The 15760-nt window shown below is 52.1% G+C and overlaps 5 protein-coding genes across 5 annotated transcripts; 3 read left to right on the top strand and 2 right to left on the bottom strand.

The window, feature by feature from the left end:
- Nucleotides 1–539: 539 nt before the first annotated feature.
- AKAW2_40293A (WD repeat protein) lies at nt 540–2047 on the top strand (the record flags this gene model as incomplete). Its single annotated transcript, XM_041688605.1, has 6 exons — nt 540–846; nt 932–1031; nt 1139–1205; nt 1292–1629; nt 1706–1832; nt 1901–2047. 6 exons carry the CDS (start codon nt 540–542, stop codon nt 2045–2047), a joined length of 1086 nt encoding a protein of 361 aa, XP_041542373.1.
- Nucleotides 2048–2186: 139 nt separating this feature from the next.
- AKAW2_40292S (flavin-containing monooxygenase) lies at nt 2187–4536 on the bottom strand (the record flags this gene model as incomplete). The annotated part of the gene is made up of 9 exons (XM_041688604.1): nt 2187–2323; nt 2506–2734; nt 2807–3036; nt 3096–3134; nt 3194–3265; nt 3311–3407; nt 3455–3637; nt 3686–3810; nt 3876–4536. 9 exons carry the CDS (start codon nt 4534–4536, stop codon nt 2187–2189), a joined length of 1773 nt encoding a protein of 590 aa, XP_041542372.1.
- A 723-nt stretch (nt 4537–5259) lies between these two features.
- On the bottom strand, nt 5260–8904 carry RAD5 (DNA helicase rad5; the record flags this gene model as incomplete). Its single annotated transcript, XM_041688603.1, has 1 exon — nt 5260–8904. The coding sequence occupies one exon, from the start codon at nt 8902–8904 to the stop codon at nt 5260–5262; it is 3645 nt and encodes a 1214-aa protein (XP_041542371.1).
- Nucleotides 8905–9951: 1047 nt separating this feature from the next.
- On the top strand, nt 9952–11760 carry HEX1_2 (beta-N-acetylhexosaminidase; the record flags this gene model as incomplete). The annotated part of the gene is made up of 1 exon (XM_041688602.1): nt 9952–11760. One exon carries the CDS (start codon nt 9952–9954, stop codon nt 11758–11760), a length of 1809 nt encoding a protein of 602 aa, XP_041542370.1.
- A 332-nt stretch (nt 11761–12092) lies between these two features.
- On the top strand, nt 12093–15593 carry REV1 (putative DNA damage repair protein Mus42; the record flags this gene model as incomplete). Its single annotated transcript, XM_041688600.1, has 1 exon — nt 12093–15593. One exon carries the CDS (start codon nt 12093–12095, stop codon nt 15591–15593), a length of 3501 nt encoding a protein of 1166 aa, XP_041542369.1.
- Between the last annotated feature and the right edge of the window lie 167 nt (nt 15594–15760).

Below are 15760 nucleotides of genomic sequence, written 5' to 3'. Positions count from 1 at the left end.
GGTAAAGTTTCTGGGGCATGAGAATCGGATCTCAAGCTATGGTCCATTGCCATGAGAGCAACATCCAATTTTATAGTACCACGACCCCGCATTGCAGAAACAGGAAGTAAAGTATGGACAGCCAATAGAAAGCCTGAAACAAATGTTCTTCATCAGACCAATAAGAAGTGAGTATTGGGAGGCTTTCGGGTTCCACTCTGTGCCGTAAGGGAGTTGATGCCCGTTAGGTAAGGCATAAAACGCTTTTGCGCAAAAATTTCGGCGGGAATCCCTTCTTGGCTTGGCAGCGACAAATCCATCAGATTCAGCCACCGGGAACACGGCAATATCCCAAGGTTGGGTCATCCACGTACTCTGATCATTGGATTCGCTCTGCCAATAAAAGTTTTCATTTTCAGTAAAGGCCAACATAGATATCAAGTTGTTAGTAGAACCCTTTTTGAGACAGGTCTATCGATGATATACTAGAGGCTAAACTCCCCTTCAGGAAGCGCCATTGAGACAGTATCCTCTATCAAGAAGTCTTTGTCTTCATAACTATGCACACGCTCAAAGCCACTGCATCTTCCTCCCTCTCCCTGGTGGAGGGTCATTACATCTATGCGATTGCGCCTGCTTCGCCGGAATCATTCGCAGTGATCTCATCGGATGATTCGCTTCGCGTATTCGACGCTAACAGGCTCGATCATGCATCTGTCATCGCGGCGAGCGCTCATGAGGGCGTCACATCTCTGAAGACATATGATGCTAACCAGCAGGTGCTGGCTACGGCAGGAAGAGACAACAAAGTAAAGCTGTGGGATCTGCGCAGCGGCAAGAAGACTGCTGTTGTAGAGATGGAGACATGTAAGTTGCCCCCGCCCCATATTCTCAATTCTGCTATTCACTGCATCCATCCTTCATGGTGATCGTAGCTAACCTTCCCTAACAGCCAAGCAAGCCCCCATACTATCCGTCGCCTGCTGCCCCGAAGTCAACGGAGTCGCAGCTGGAACTGAGCTGGTTTCATCCCAAGCCATAGTCGCTTTTTGGTGAGTCAATCACCGACATTCCACTGCCTAGGCCTTTTAGGCTATCCACCAACAAGGGCACGGCCACCCACAACTTGAAATTCACGAGCTGCTAACTGACGCCCCAGGGACACAAGATCCCCTGGCCAAACAAGTCTTCAATACGTCGAGAGCCACAATGACGACGTAACAGAGGTATTCATACCCCAACCCCCTTCTCATCAAGCACCCCATACCATCCTATCCCATCGTTCCATTCAAAAATCTGACACCCAACCCAGCTCCAATACCACCCCACACGCCCCACCCTCTTCCTCTCTGGAAGCACCGACGGTCTCGTCAATATCTACAACACGACCATCACCGACGAGGACGAGGCCCTGGTACAAGTAATCAACCACGGTTCCGTGCACCACGCCGGCTTCCTCAGCAACAACACCATCTACGCACTCAGCCACGACGAGGTATTCTCCGTGCACCCAGCGACTGATCCCGACGATCCTACCCAGGAGCCGAGCCCCATTCAATTCGGCGATCTGCGGCAGCCGTTAGGGTGTGAATATATCGCGCAGTTGTGTGTGGGCGGTCAAGGGGCGTATGTGGCTGCGGGAAATAAGGAGTAAGTTTTTCCCCCTTCACAGACAATCTGGTTTATCCCTTACCTGCTTGGAAACATGTATTAAGAAATCCTACAGGGAAAACCGTCTCGACCTCGTTCCCCTCATTTCGGAGCCGTCTTGGAGATTCGATCAGGAGGGGGTGTGGAGGTTGCCCGGGGCGCATGGGGAGGAGGTTGTGCGGTCCGTTTTTGTTGATGAGAAGGTATGTATCTTCTTCCGGGTTCTAAGAGTATGGGATCGGGTAGATGGGCTGACGAATACCTACTACAGTCGCACTCTGTGTTCACTTGCGGTGAGGATGGGTTCGTTCGTGCGTGGAAGCCTGAAGGGGAGGGGGCTGCTCAGGCGGAGGAAGCTGCAAAGGGATCTCGCAAGGAGAAGAAGAACAGGGACAAGGGGAGATTTAAACCTTACTAGGTAGTGTTGTTGAGAGAGGGCGGAAATACCTAGGTTCTTCAGAGTAGAGGTACTACTATTGTTTGAAGTCAACGATCTATTTGATCCTCAAACCTGCCTAGATGTATTGTGCCACACCGTTACATCCCACATCTGACATCTACTCATCTGCATCAGGTATACCCCGATACACCTCAATGGGCACTCCCATGATATCTGCCTTGATCAGCAGCGCAATGAACCGAGAAAAGTACCGCGAATGCGTCGTAGTCCCGGAAATGAACCAGATATGGCCATCTGCATCGTCATCCGTTAACTTCATAAACCCCACAGAAACGAAGCAAATGAAAGTGAAGAAAAAAACCAAGAAAAGGTGGGGGGGAGGGGATGGAAGGGAAGGGGAGGGAAGGGGAGGGAAGGGAAGGGGGAAGAAAGAAAGAATGAGTGAATGAAAAACAAAAAGAAGAGGCACCACATACGCGGACTAGGCTTGAATGCCCCTCTAACCTCACCCTCCTTATCAAGTCCCCAGTAATCCTCAACTCGATCATGCACCTCCCTTCCGAAAAGCTCCCCGACCGTATCCCTCGCATTCCACTTATACCCTGTCGCAAACACTACCACGTCGGCAGGGATATGGGTATTGTCTTCGAAAAGAAGTCCCGTGGAAGTGAATCTGACGAGAGGACTATCAGATTTGACTTTCACCTACATTCCAAGAACTCTTATCAGCAATCCAAACTTCATCAGCAGGATGTAACTTGGTGTAATGTGACAGACCAATCCCTTGGCAATATTAGCACAATTCCCAACGTCCATGTAATGTCCTCCGTAGCGTTCATGAACGTGCGCAACGACTTCGGCGCCCCGATCGACCTTGAACCCCGCTCTTTCGAGAGCGTCGAATCGCTCTGGGTTTTGAGCGATTTTTGAACGCAGTGTGAGGGTGCTCATGAGACGGCTTACGGCTAGGGGAGTGGAGAGTTGTTGTTTGTCCGCAGCGAGGGTACCTGCGTTGTGGATAGGGGTTAAAATCGCGTCTGATTTTGTGGTTGGTAGCTATTGTTACCTTGGGCTCGTTGCGGCATGAACTCTTTTGGGATAATGCCTGAAGCAATACCTAATTAGACAAGCAATGAAACTTTGTGTGAGTGACAGGTTACTTACATGTCCGACTGCGCTGGACCATAGTTATCGAGGCCATTCCTGTCCCAACCATGTCTGCTGCCGTGTCGTGTGCTGTCTTGTCAGATTGGGCTTATTTTACGTGGAACGCAGACATACCAGAGTTAGCGGACCCAATGATGACTCCATGCTTACCCTGCCATGGGCGAGGGCTTTTGTATTGAGCCGTGTGTATGATTTCCCCTTGGAATATGTCCTGACCTTTCGTTAACTTGGCCGACGCCCAATGGAGGGTTAACTTACCTCCCCTGGATAAGTGGGTCGGACGGGCTCCTGCCCTCCAGCGCCGATGGCCATTACGACATGAGAGCAGGTAATGGTTCTGGTGGTCACTTGCTCGTCTTGTTTCAGGCGCAGATGGAGAGTCCATTTACGTTTATTGTCATCCCAGGCCCCTGAGGTGAGCTCCGTTGAGAATGAAATGTTCTAGACTTATTAGCCGCACGCATTGACTGGTTAAATGAGGCTGCATACGATGCAGTATTTCTCAGCCCAGGCTTGATATCCGCGGGCCAGATCTTCCCTGCCCATAAATTCGGGATAATCCTCGGTGAAGGTGCGGTCAAACGGGAGCTGGGCGGCATCTCGAACGGAATGTACTGCTTCCGTCAGTATAAGAGAGAATGAGGCGGTTTGGGGAAGTATTTATTCCGTAAGGGAGTACATTTCATTGATTCATATCGCTGAAGCCAGGAGTCACCCACGCGAGGCGCCTTGTCCACCACCAGGTAAGACGCCCCCAGTGCCTGCAGTCGACCAGCTACACTCAACCCCGATTGTCCACAGCCAATAACCACACATTCGTAGGCTGCTCCCTCATGAAGAGGGTGTCTTGTAGGTGCTGGCCCAGGCTTCAACTCATCCACATTGGGCAGATTCTGGAACTGGTCCAGGATCGTCCTCAGGAGCCAAATTTTCCAGCTACCGTTTTCATTCGGAACCAGCGAGACGAATCCCGAGCAGGTGGTTGCCGGTATAGCTGCAGTCTCAAAGGTGAAAGGGACCTCAATCCAGCCTATTCCTGGTGCAGGGCATACTGCCCGTGCGGCATCAGGGTTCAGCCGAAAGCCTTTTGCCTGGCGAGCGAGGCATCGTTGATCCCATGCCTTGAAAACAGTAACAGCAGAATAGAGCGTTCGCAATGTCCCAGTCAAGGCAAAGGTATCTCTCCACAATGCATCTGGGGTAAATTGTTCGAGCGACAAGCTACTCAGCGGGATGCTAAGGCCCTTCGCGATACCAACAGCATCAGAATCACTGGTCAGGTCGGCCTTTGGTAGAGCACAAGGAAGGGTCGGAAGGATTCCTTGGGGCAGATTGGCCATGTTGTGGAACTGGCATGCACCTTACAAGAAGGATTAGGAGGAAAATGCTCGACTGCCCGACACCGAGTTCTTAACTCGGGTCCTGCCGGTGCCGTAAGCAAGGCACATCCCTTGGGCCAACTCAGCGGTTAAGGGGCCACGACTGATATCATGCAGGCCCAATGTAGTGGTTGGCGGAGTGGGAGAACATATATATTCAATGTTACGGCGGAGCGTGTGAGATACAGCATACGCAGTAAACTATGTAATGAATTGACTCTTATGGTGTTGAAGGCTTCCATCTTCGTCCATGGGGCTATAGTATTCAGTTCACGCTACACGATAGAGGCGGTGAACCGATACCAATTACTTTATCTGTTCGATGCCCTCTAAACCTTGCTTCCGCGTGTAATATCTAGATGGTCAACCTTCACTGGAAGTAATTACCGCATGCATTGCTGCCCCTGACTTGGAGCAACTCATTCCTGTCAGCCCAGCAGTGATCTGTTCTACGAATTGCTATGACAGCAACGGCAGTCAATACTGCATACTACTTAGTACTGCTAGCACTTCAGTCCAAAGTGGGAGGGCAACACTTCATTACCATATAATTCCCAACGTGAATGTGTGAGCCAGTGATATAAACCTGGTCAGCTATACGTATCATCCGAAATATATCCCTAAATTGGTATCATAACATGTGCGCCAAATGGCCCCATCCCTTTCTCTCTCTCAAGATGGAAACTATTCGAACAACAACCTCAATTCCTCAATTCTTTCCTTCTTCTTATCATCCTCAGAGCCGTCCCCACCAACCCTCAGTCCTAACGACCCTGCAATGTTCATCTTCCGTTCTTGGACCCTCAACATCCGTCCCTCGATAGAGTCCTTCACCACGAACCGGGTCACTTGCACATCCCGTGTCTGACCCATGCGATGAACCCGATCAATGGCCTGAGCCTCAATCGCAAAACTCCACCAAGGATCCATCATGAAGACGTTGCTAGCTGCCGTGAGATTCAGGCCCACACCTCCAGCGCGGAGACTGATAAGAAGAACCGTGGGAGGGGCCGGGCCGGTCGAGTGTCCATGCTTTGACTTGGAGAGAGGAAGCTGGGCTGAATCGTTGGCTTCGACATCGTTGTCAATGTCGGTTTGGTCGGCAAAGGTTTCAGCTCGGTTGAATTGGGCCAGGGTTTCGGCGCGGGCTTTGTGTGGCATGGTACCGTCCAGACGGACGTGATGGATGCCCGCACGTGTGAGTTGCGGAGAAATGAGGTCAAGGAAGCTGGTGAATTGGGAAAAGACGACAGATTTGGTATTGGCCGGGACACGTGTAAGGTGAGCGAGAAGGGCATGTACTTTGGCAGATGTATGGGCAGACGGCGAAAGCGGGTGAATGCGGCGGAGTGTGATTCGGGGAGGTGCTTGAGAGGGGATAGGAGTACTGCTATATATATCGTCCTCCGGGGTCGCGTTCGGGGTTTCATGACGAACCACTTCGAAGATGTCTCGCGACGTGGTAGGTGCTCGGCATGAAAAACACCGAGGGTCCATGCCCTTGTCGGTTTGATGGCGGATGTAGTTCTCCAGACATTTCTTGCATGCACTGTGCCAGCAGGCTGTGACTGCAGGGTCAATCATGGGCTCTTCCGAGCAAATGGGACATTCGCCGCTGGCATCGTTTTGGATTTGTTTCAATGCATGGGTGGTAAATTTCGCAGATGAATCCTGAGGCTCGTTGGATTCAGCTGCTTCGGTAGATGCCTTGAAGCGGTCAATGAGTTCTTGGAGATCCATGTCGTCCTTGAGGTCGTTGGTTGCGTCAGCAGCGGCTGCTGCATCTTCCTCGTCTGCAACTATCGCTTTGTTACGAGTGAGGATAGGGTGACAGCAAGTCTGGCGAAGACGGAGAATCTGTGCGAAGATCGTTGAATAGGACTTCAACAAAGTGCCAGCTTCGACATTGTGATTGAACGTCTGCTTTGCCCGGGTATAGATAAGATCATAAATCTGCCGTTCCTGGTCTGGAAGTTCGACTTCTTCTATTGTAATGGTGCGACGCGGTAGAGGCACTAAAGGTTCACCCTCGGGTGTCTTCATTGTCTTGGTACGTCGGAGAACCAAAGGCTCTAGCACGGTTTGCACGACATTCAGAGCTCGAACATAATCCTTTGATTCGAAAGGAACTGTTATGAACGTCTTCCAGAACGAAAAGTTGTTCCATGGCTCAACCTTGAGGAATCTCACAAGGCTGAACAAGTCCTCCAGTCGATTGACAATAGGAGTTCCTGTGAGTACCCATCGATGGGTTGCTTTGAGCTCATAACACGCTTTGGCTGTCTTTGACAGACGATTTTTGATCACGTGAGCTTCATCGACGATGACTCGGAAGAAGTCTACGGAAAATAGGCCCCCAGAGCTCATAGACGAGAGCAGCGCGGACATGTACTGACGATATTCCGAGAGAACAACGCCATAGCTGGTTATAATCAAATTAGGGGCAGCGGCATTGCCAGAAGCACAGAGATCCCTGAGGTTTATTTTTGTATCTGCCCCGTAATACATGAGGACGTTCATTGTTCCCGGCTGCGAAGCCTTTAGCGCCTCACTTTCCCACTGCGAGAGGAGGGATGTGGGTGCAATCACAAGTGTGGTATATGGTGCAGGTACGGCCCCGGAAGCCGACTGGGGCAGCCTCACAAGATTACTGGGCTTCTGGGGCGTAATGCGATGCGAGTGGACCAGACTGAGCATCTCAATTGTCTTACCCAAGCCCATTTCGTCTGCGAGGATACCCCCAAGGCAATGCTGTTCTTGAACAGGAAAGTCAAGGCTAAGCTCGCCAGAGTAAGGGTTGACGTAGAAGTGGTCAATGCCATCCACAGCCGGGAGTTCTTTGTCGTCGACATCTCTGGACGGCCAGCTGTACTCCTCCCATAAGGGATGGAGCGACGTCTCCCTTGCAGACTTATTATCCTTTTCCTTTGCAAGCATCCAATACAGTGCCTGCCTCTGATACTTTCGAAGGTGCATGGTAAATGACGAGGCAGGCTCTGCTTCAGGCATGCTAAAATCGAACGACTGAGCTTTCTTATACAGGGTATCAAGCTGGTCCTCTTCAAGCTCTGGGCTATCCTCCTCCGAGGAGTCGTCGTTTGCTTGGTTTTCTTTCTTTACTCGCTCATGTTGTTCTGCCATCTCCGCTGCACGAAGCAATCCCTCTTTCTTGTGGTTCCTCGTCATATCATTGGTGGACGTCGGTTGGAGATGGATTTCATCAAATAGCTTCACCAGGGCCACCTGGCGGAGCCGCAGCGCCTTTTCATCCGCACTTTCTTTCTCTTCGAAATATGCAACGGACCTATTGTCGTCCATCGATTGACTGAAGATCCGTGGCTGGAAGGCCTCGATGCGCAAGTAGCATCGCAGCTGCAGATAGATGGTGTCATTCACCCGGACCCGGTCCGGCACGTATACGCATACACCTTCAAATGTACACACCCTTTGATCCAGCAGGGTCGAGACCCATTCAGCTATTTCCCGGGGCAATCTTCCTATTTCCTGGCCCGATTTAGTGGTAAAACGGGTGAGAAAATCACTTTTCAGGTTTGAAACGAGCTTCCCGGCGCGATTCCGCTTCGAGAGCGGCTGAGACCGTGTGCGCTCAATATTTACGAGATCCCCATGTCTGAGAAATCCAGATCCACTCCTTGTAGCCCAGGCTCCAACACCAAATGCACCTATGTATCTTAATGGAGGCTGAGCCGCAGGGCGAGTTGTGGCCTTGTCAGGCGTCGGAGTCTGGGTGCGTGGGTGAGAGGATGCTGATAGGGGTGTGGAGGTCCTATGGGACTGTGCAGAAAGCGGGCGTTGGCGAGCCGTGAGAGTGGTTTGGTTCTGAGCACGAGGAGCTGGGGATTTCTTCCAAGAGCCATCGAAATAGATGTTGACCGCCCGTTCAAGGTCGTCGCCAGCCGCCTTCCGAATATTCTGTATCGAATCCGCCGAGAGACGTTCCCCTATAATACTGGTAAATGTCAAAACGTCGAAGCCATCATAGTCCACCCGTGGTGAGGCATCCTCTGTCCTCCTCGGAATCGCATTGTGTTCCCCCTGCACAGCCTCTTGCTCAACCTGCGGCACGGTATGACCCTCGACCCGCGAGGAACTACCCGGCCAGGGCACATCTATAATTTCCGGGCCGTTTTCAGATCGTGTAGGCTGTAGCTGGGCCCCTTGATCGGTCAGGGACGAGGAAGCGGGCGTGTGGAGACTTGCTGTGACAGAATCAGTGGATGGCTGGGGAGTGAGGAGATCTTCATCATCCGCAAAAAAACGCCTTTTCTTCAACGGGCGATCATCATCATCATCATGATGAATGTTCATCGTGGATGGGATCGTTCCCCTGTCTGCGTGGCTGTCGAAGCCAGTGCAGAGAACTCTGGGTTAATACGGAGTAATATTGCCAGAGAGGAAGACGCGCCGAGACGCGGTGGACAGTCGGGCCGACGTCATTTCGCGCCCGTCATGTGACTCCCAGCCATTATGTACCTAGTCAATCTACACACTACACACTACACAGGACGCCCAGAGTAACCACTACTTCCGTAGTAGTAATCCCCACCATTTCCGTTCCATTGACAAAGATCACAGGGTCGTCGCGAGTAGGACAGTTTCGGCGCCCGGCTTCACCCTGGTCTTGGGTTACACTCTACTGTAAAAGTGGCGCTGCCATGTCTCTCCAGTTGCGGTCTGTGCCTGGTCTGCTGACGGACTCGCAAATAGGCTACTCTTTGACTTCTCTCAAGTCGCGCTTCTCATTGGCAAAGATGATGTGGAGTTCACTTACTCCATGCCATAATGGTTAGACTAATCGTCTACTGATTCGGCTGTGAAACAGCATGGCCCTGGCCCCAAGCATTCATACTGACTGACGCCCACGGCAGATTACGGGGCCCAAATTCCTGGCAGCGCACAACAGACAGAGGTTCTGCTGTTCATGAGAATTGCACTCACTACTCTAGTACAAATAGGGTTGCAGTCACTTCTCTACCCGAACTAACCGATTAAGCGATGTAGATCAGTCATTCCTGCCGACCCTTCACTGTCTAGTTAAAGTAGCTATCTCACTAGTGAATCCTGCCAGATAACAAGCATGCGACCGGTCCAATAACTCTACGGATAGGACTTCACCCGCGGGGACACGCTTATCGAGGATCAAAATCATTGACTAACTGCGGAATGCCAACTGAAACTAGCTTTGATCCATTCCCAATCCATGGCCCCCTCCTGGCCCCCCCTCCTCTGTTGTCCCCCTTTGTGTGGCTCTCCAGCCACCGCTGATCATTAATACTATTTGCTTCTTTAACCCCAGTACCCCCTCCATGCTTTCTCCACACTTCATCGGCTCTCCTTCTGATTGTCAATATCACCATGCTCCTTGCTCGTCTCTGGCCGGCGAGTCCCACGCTGCTCGTGGCCGCGGCCGCGGCCGTCAAGGTTAATCCCTTGCCAGCTCCACGCAATATCACTTGGGCTTCATCGTCGGGTCCCAAGCAGCTGGCCGGCTTCGTCAGTCTCCGCGTCTCTGAAGATACTCCCGACTTCATTCTCGCCAATGGATGGAATCGTGCTTGGGACACCATTGTCTCCCTGCAATGGGTGCCCGCAGCGACTGAAGGCCCCTTTCCATCCTTCCAACCCTTTCCCACCGCTGCGGCCGGAGTTAAACGGTCCTCGCAGGCACTGCCAACGCTACAGTTTGTCGATGTGAACATCTCGGATGTTGACGCGGACCTGCAGCATGGCGTGGATGAGTCTTACACACTGGAGGTCTCCGAGAGCGCTACTTCAGTAGTCATTGAAGCACCCACTGTCTGGGGAGCACTCCACGCCTTTACTACTCTCCAGCAATTGATTATCTCCGATGGACAGGGCGGCTTGATCATTGAGAAGCCAGTCAAGATCCAGGATGCACCTCTCTATCCTTATAGAGGCATCATGCTTGATACCGGCCGAAACTTCATCTCAGTTAACAAGATCTATGAACAGCTAGACGGCATGTCGCTTTCCAAGCTCAATGTTCTACACTGGCATATGGAGGACACGCAATCATGGCCTGTACAGATTGATGCCTATCCAGAGATGATCCACGATGCATACTCCTCGCGCGAGGTGTATTCGCACGCGGACATGCGCAATATTGTAGCGTATGCCCGAGCACGCGGCGTACGGGTTATCCCTGAGATCGATATGCCCAGCCACTCCGCTTCTGGTTGGAAGCAGGTTGATCCCCAGATGGTGACCTGCGTGGATTCTTGGTGGTCTAATGATGATTACGCCCTGCACACTGCAGTTGAACCACCACCGGGACAGATGGACATCATCTACAACGGCACATATGATGTGGTCCGAGAGGTGTACAATGAGCTCTCAAGCATCTTTCCTGATAATTGGTTCCACGTGGGAGCAGATGAGATTCAGCCTAACTGCTTCAACTTCAGCAGCTATGTTACTCAGTGGTTCGCGGAAGATCCGACACGTACGTATAATGATCTGGCCCAGTACTGGGTAGATCATGCCGTGCCGATCTTCCAGAATTATAGTAGCTCACGGCAATTGGTTATGTGGGAAGATATTGTATTATCAACAGAGCATGCGCATAATGTTCCTACGGATATTGTGATGCAGACCTGGAATAACGGACTGGATTATATTAACCAGCTGACGGCCAAGGGTTATGATGTGATTGTATCATCATCAGATTTCATGTATCTGGATTGTGGAATGGGTGGCTTTGTGACAAATGATCCCCGCTACGATGTCATGAGCAATCCGGATCCAAACACACCCAACTTCAATTATGGCGGAAATGGGGGCTCATGGTGTGCACCATACAAGACATGGCAGCGCATCTACGACTATGACTTTACGCAGAATCTGACTGACGCCCAGGCGCAGCATATTGTGGGTGCAGTGGCGCCGCTTTGGTCAGAACAAGTAGATGACGTGACTGTCTCCAGTCAGTTTTGGCCGCGCGCCGCTGCCCTGGCGGAACTGGTATGGTCTGGGAATCGGGACGAGCATGGGCAGAAGCGCACGACGCTGATGACGCAGCGAATCCTAAATTTCCGTGAATACTTGGTCGCTAATGGGGTGCAGGCGAAGGCCCTGGTTCCCAAGTACTGTGTGCAGCGCCCACATACCTGCGATTTGTATCGCAACCAGAGTGTGATTCAGTAGAGTTAGGTGGGTTGAAGACTAGTCGGTAACGCAGCAATATATGTGGGCTATGGTAATAATCCTTCAGATTATCTGAATTACACATATTAATCCAGTGCCAATTTTTACCCATGAGTTTGGTCTGCGTTCTTATCCAGTCAGTAGAATCTATCTAGAATGCCGAGGCTATAGGCACATGACCAGAATGTCCGAGCAAACGCATCACGTGCTCACGTGTGGCGTTCCTGTCACGTCCGGGACTCACCGCCTACAAAAGAGCAACAGAATTCCCCCCCCGACTATCTATCCAACGCCCCCACAGCCTGCTGGACTAGCCCGTTATCGCGCCCAGCATGGGCTCGCGCCTGCACGAAAACTCCAGCGCGGTGCGCAAGCGCATCCAGAACCACCACTTCGACAATGAGGCCGGCGAGGAGTACGAGGCATCCGCCTTTGGTGGGTTCAGCGATTACATGCGCCGCAAGAAGATCAAGCTACAGAATCGCGATGCCGAGATCCGCTCCTCTGCGGCAAACTGCCCGCCTATCTTCCGCGGTGTGGTGGCGCACGTCAATGGCTACACCCAACCCTCGCTACAAGACCTGCATCGCCTTATCGTGAGCCATGGCGGGGGGTTTCTACAGTATCTAAACGGCAAAACAGATGCTACCCACATCATTGCCAGTGCCTTGACCCCCAAGAAGCGCGAAGAGTTTCGCCGCTATCGCATCGTCAAGCCGGCATGGGTCGTCGAGAGTGTCAAGGCAGGTCGCATGCTGCCATGGGACTCGTTTCGGGTCGTTGATGAGGGTCAGTCCCAGAAGGTGCTCAGGTTCGATGACGGCCGTATGGTCAGTCAGATGAATAGTCCGCGATCTGGCTATCGCGAGCAAACTGATACCAGTTGGTATACAAACCAGCTTCAAGAGGCTGCACTGTCTGTTGAGAACGCAGATGTACAACGGTCACCACCTACACGCTCAGAGATACTTAACAGAGAGGATCCATCGCCCCATAATGGGTCCCAGTCGGACTACAGCCAGTTTCTAAGTTTTGCCTCTTTGGATGAAGTAAGCAGGACTCCCAACATTTCGTCTCCGCGGGAAGAAGTTCGAGCGGAGACGCCGGATAAACAATCACCAGTGGAGGATGAGGATATCAATACTCATTCAAACAAACAAGAAAATGACCAAACTGAGGCACTTTCAGCAGCACTGCCGCTGTTGCGCGAATCCTTCCCAACTAAACCAGCAATGACTTCCGAAGAATACAATGCGCAGTTGCTGTCGGATCCACACATGAGGAATTCCAGTGTTGCAAATCCTCAATTCATCCAACAGTTTTACAGCGAATCTCGTCTACATCATTTGTCAACATGGAAGGCCGATCTCAAAGCCCAGTTGCAGTCTGCAGCCAAAGAAAAATCGCTGTCACAGGTAAAACGCAAGAAGCCAGCCCCCGGGGCCCGGAGGTATATCATGCATGTAGATTTCGATTGCTTCTTTGCCGCCGTGTCAACCTTGAAGCGCCCGGAGCTGCAGGGAAAGCCTGTCGCGGTGGCGCACGGCACTGGCTCAGGCTCGGAGATAGCGAGTTGCAACTACGAAGCCCGAGCCCATGGCATCAAGAACGGCATGTGGATGAAGGGAGCGCTGCAAACCTGCCCAGAGTTAAAGGTGGTACCTTATGATTTTCCAGCGTACGAAGAGGCCAGTAGGAAGTTCTACAGTGCCATTCTTTCGGTGGATGGTATCGTGCAGAGTGTCAGCATTGACGAGGCCCTGGTGGACATCACTACACAATGTCTGGAGGCTGGTGGCTCGGATGGTAGGGGCATCTCGGAGGGTTCACTCTATAGGGAACAGGCAAGGGCGGATGAGGTAGCCGACGACTTACGAGCCACTGTAAAGAAAGAGACAGGCTGCGCTGTTTCCGTAGGTATTGGAGGCAACATTCTTTTGGCTAAGGTTGCCTTACGGAAAGCGAAGCCGGCAGGTCAATTTCAGCTCAAACCCGATGCTGTTCTTGATTACATCGGTAATTTGACAGTTCAAGATCTTCCCGGAGTGGGCTATAGCCTGGGTACAAAGCTAGAGGATTTGGGAGTCAAAATTGTCAAAGATGTTCGAGAACTCACCCGCGATAGACTCACGACGAGCCTTGGACCTAAAACTGGAATCAAGATCTGGGAATATGCCCGGGGTATCGATCGAACTGAAGTCGGAAACGAAGTTCTGAGGAAGTCGGTATCTGCCGAAGTCAATTGGGGTATTCGTTTCGTGAATCAGACCCAAGCCGAGGACTTCGTGCGGTCTTTGTGCCAGGAACTGCATCGCAGACTGGTCGAAAATCTTGTAAAAGGCCAACAATTGACTCTCAAGGTCATGCGCAGAGCACTCGACGCGCCGTTAGAACCAGTGAAACATCTGGGCCATGGCAAGTGCGATGTATTCAACAAAAGTGTTGCCCTCGGCATGGCCACGGATGCTGCCGATATTCTGGGCAAAGAGGCAGTTGCCATGCTACGAAGCATGAATTTATCACCCGGCGACTTGAGAGGGCTGGGTGTTCAGATGACTAAACTTCAGCATCTCCAGGCGGGCTCTCCATCAAAGTCTAGCCAACGACAGCTCAATTTCAAAGCATCTCCGGTCAGCAAAAGCATTGAACATCACGATCCTGATATTCTAGACAGCCCTCGGAAAGGGGAGACTGAGTCTGTGAAGCCCGTCCCTTTATTCAGTGAGAGTAGCCGGCTGCTCAATGTTTCGGGAACTCAGTTCATTTTGCCCTCACAGACTGACCCCAAAGTCGTTGCTGAGCTGCCGAACGATATCCGTTCTCGCCTCATCGCTCAGGGCAGACCTCGAGAGGAGTCACGCTCCGAGTCACCATGTCCTACAGGTCGCACATGGGCACCCGCCCCTGCAGAACTTCCTCCCCAGTCAGAGCTCGACCCAGAGGCCTTAGCTGCCTTGCCAGAGGATGTGCGCGCCGAGATATTAGGCTACTACAGCCGGCCATCCGTAAGTCCCGGCCCGCAACCCACACCACCTTCAGCTGCTCCCTTGCTGCCGTCTCGGCCCTCCTCTGCCGGCGGTCTTATGATGCGGAAGCCCACCAGTCCCCCGAAGAAACGACGAGGGCGGCCTAGCACCAAGTCAGTCGGCAACCCGACCTTCACACAGGCTCGGTTCGTCATTCCCAGAGCCACGGCTTCATCTTTAGCTCCCGCCGAACGTCACTCTCCTCCACCCGAGCAGACGGATGCCTCGGCTGATTTTCTCGCCGCGCTCCCGGAGGACATACGCCGCGAGGTGCTCCAGGAGCAACAACGAACAAAATTCCTACAGCGACCAGCCCTCAACCCCGCCTCGGTGCCGCGAGCTGCTTCACCCATGACCTCAGATTCGACTACAGTTCCGGCTACAGATCCGCCTGCAATACCAGAGAAACGGCTCGTCCTACCCCCATTACCAGACAGACCCACTTTTACCTCACAGAGGCTCACGAATTTATCTGACCTGCGAGATGCGATGAGTTCGTGGCACGAGGCGTTCAGCAGCGAGGGTCCCTTTGAAGAAGACGTGCTCTCCGTTGGAAGATATCTTAAAAGTGTCATTGTGGATGAGAAGGATTTAGACAAGGCGACGTCTGTTCTTTCCTGGCTAGCGTGGCTGGTCGATGACGAGCAGGATGCGAAGGAGTCGGATGCATTCAAGACGCCAGACCCAAGTGGCCGAACGGGTAGCAGTTCACAGACTGCAATGGCGTGGGAAGCTGCGATAAGAAGTCTGCGGGCGAGTGTTGACGAGGGGTGTGCGGAGCGAGGGTTACCTTCTGTAGACCTATGACCTTCAATTCAATTCAATTCAATTAGTATTCTTATACCCGATCGAGCCGCCTTAGTTAGATGCCAGCTATGAAGGTGCTTCACCTTTTGAAGCAAAATTATGGCCCCGAACGCCTTCGGAGCCCTCAAACTCGCATTAAACACATGACATCAACGCAAATACGACGT

This window comes from Aspergillus luchuensis, chromosome 4, assembly GCF_016861625.1.
Source record: "Aspergillus luchuensis IFO 4308 DNA, chromosome 4, nearly complete sequence".
NCBI classification, from domain to species: Eukaryota; Fungi; Ascomycota; class Eurotiomycetes; order Eurotiales; family Aspergillaceae; genus Aspergillus; species Aspergillus luchuensis.
Note: the sequence above shows the minus strand (reverse complement) of the source record. Positions and strands in the feature narration are given on the sequence as shown.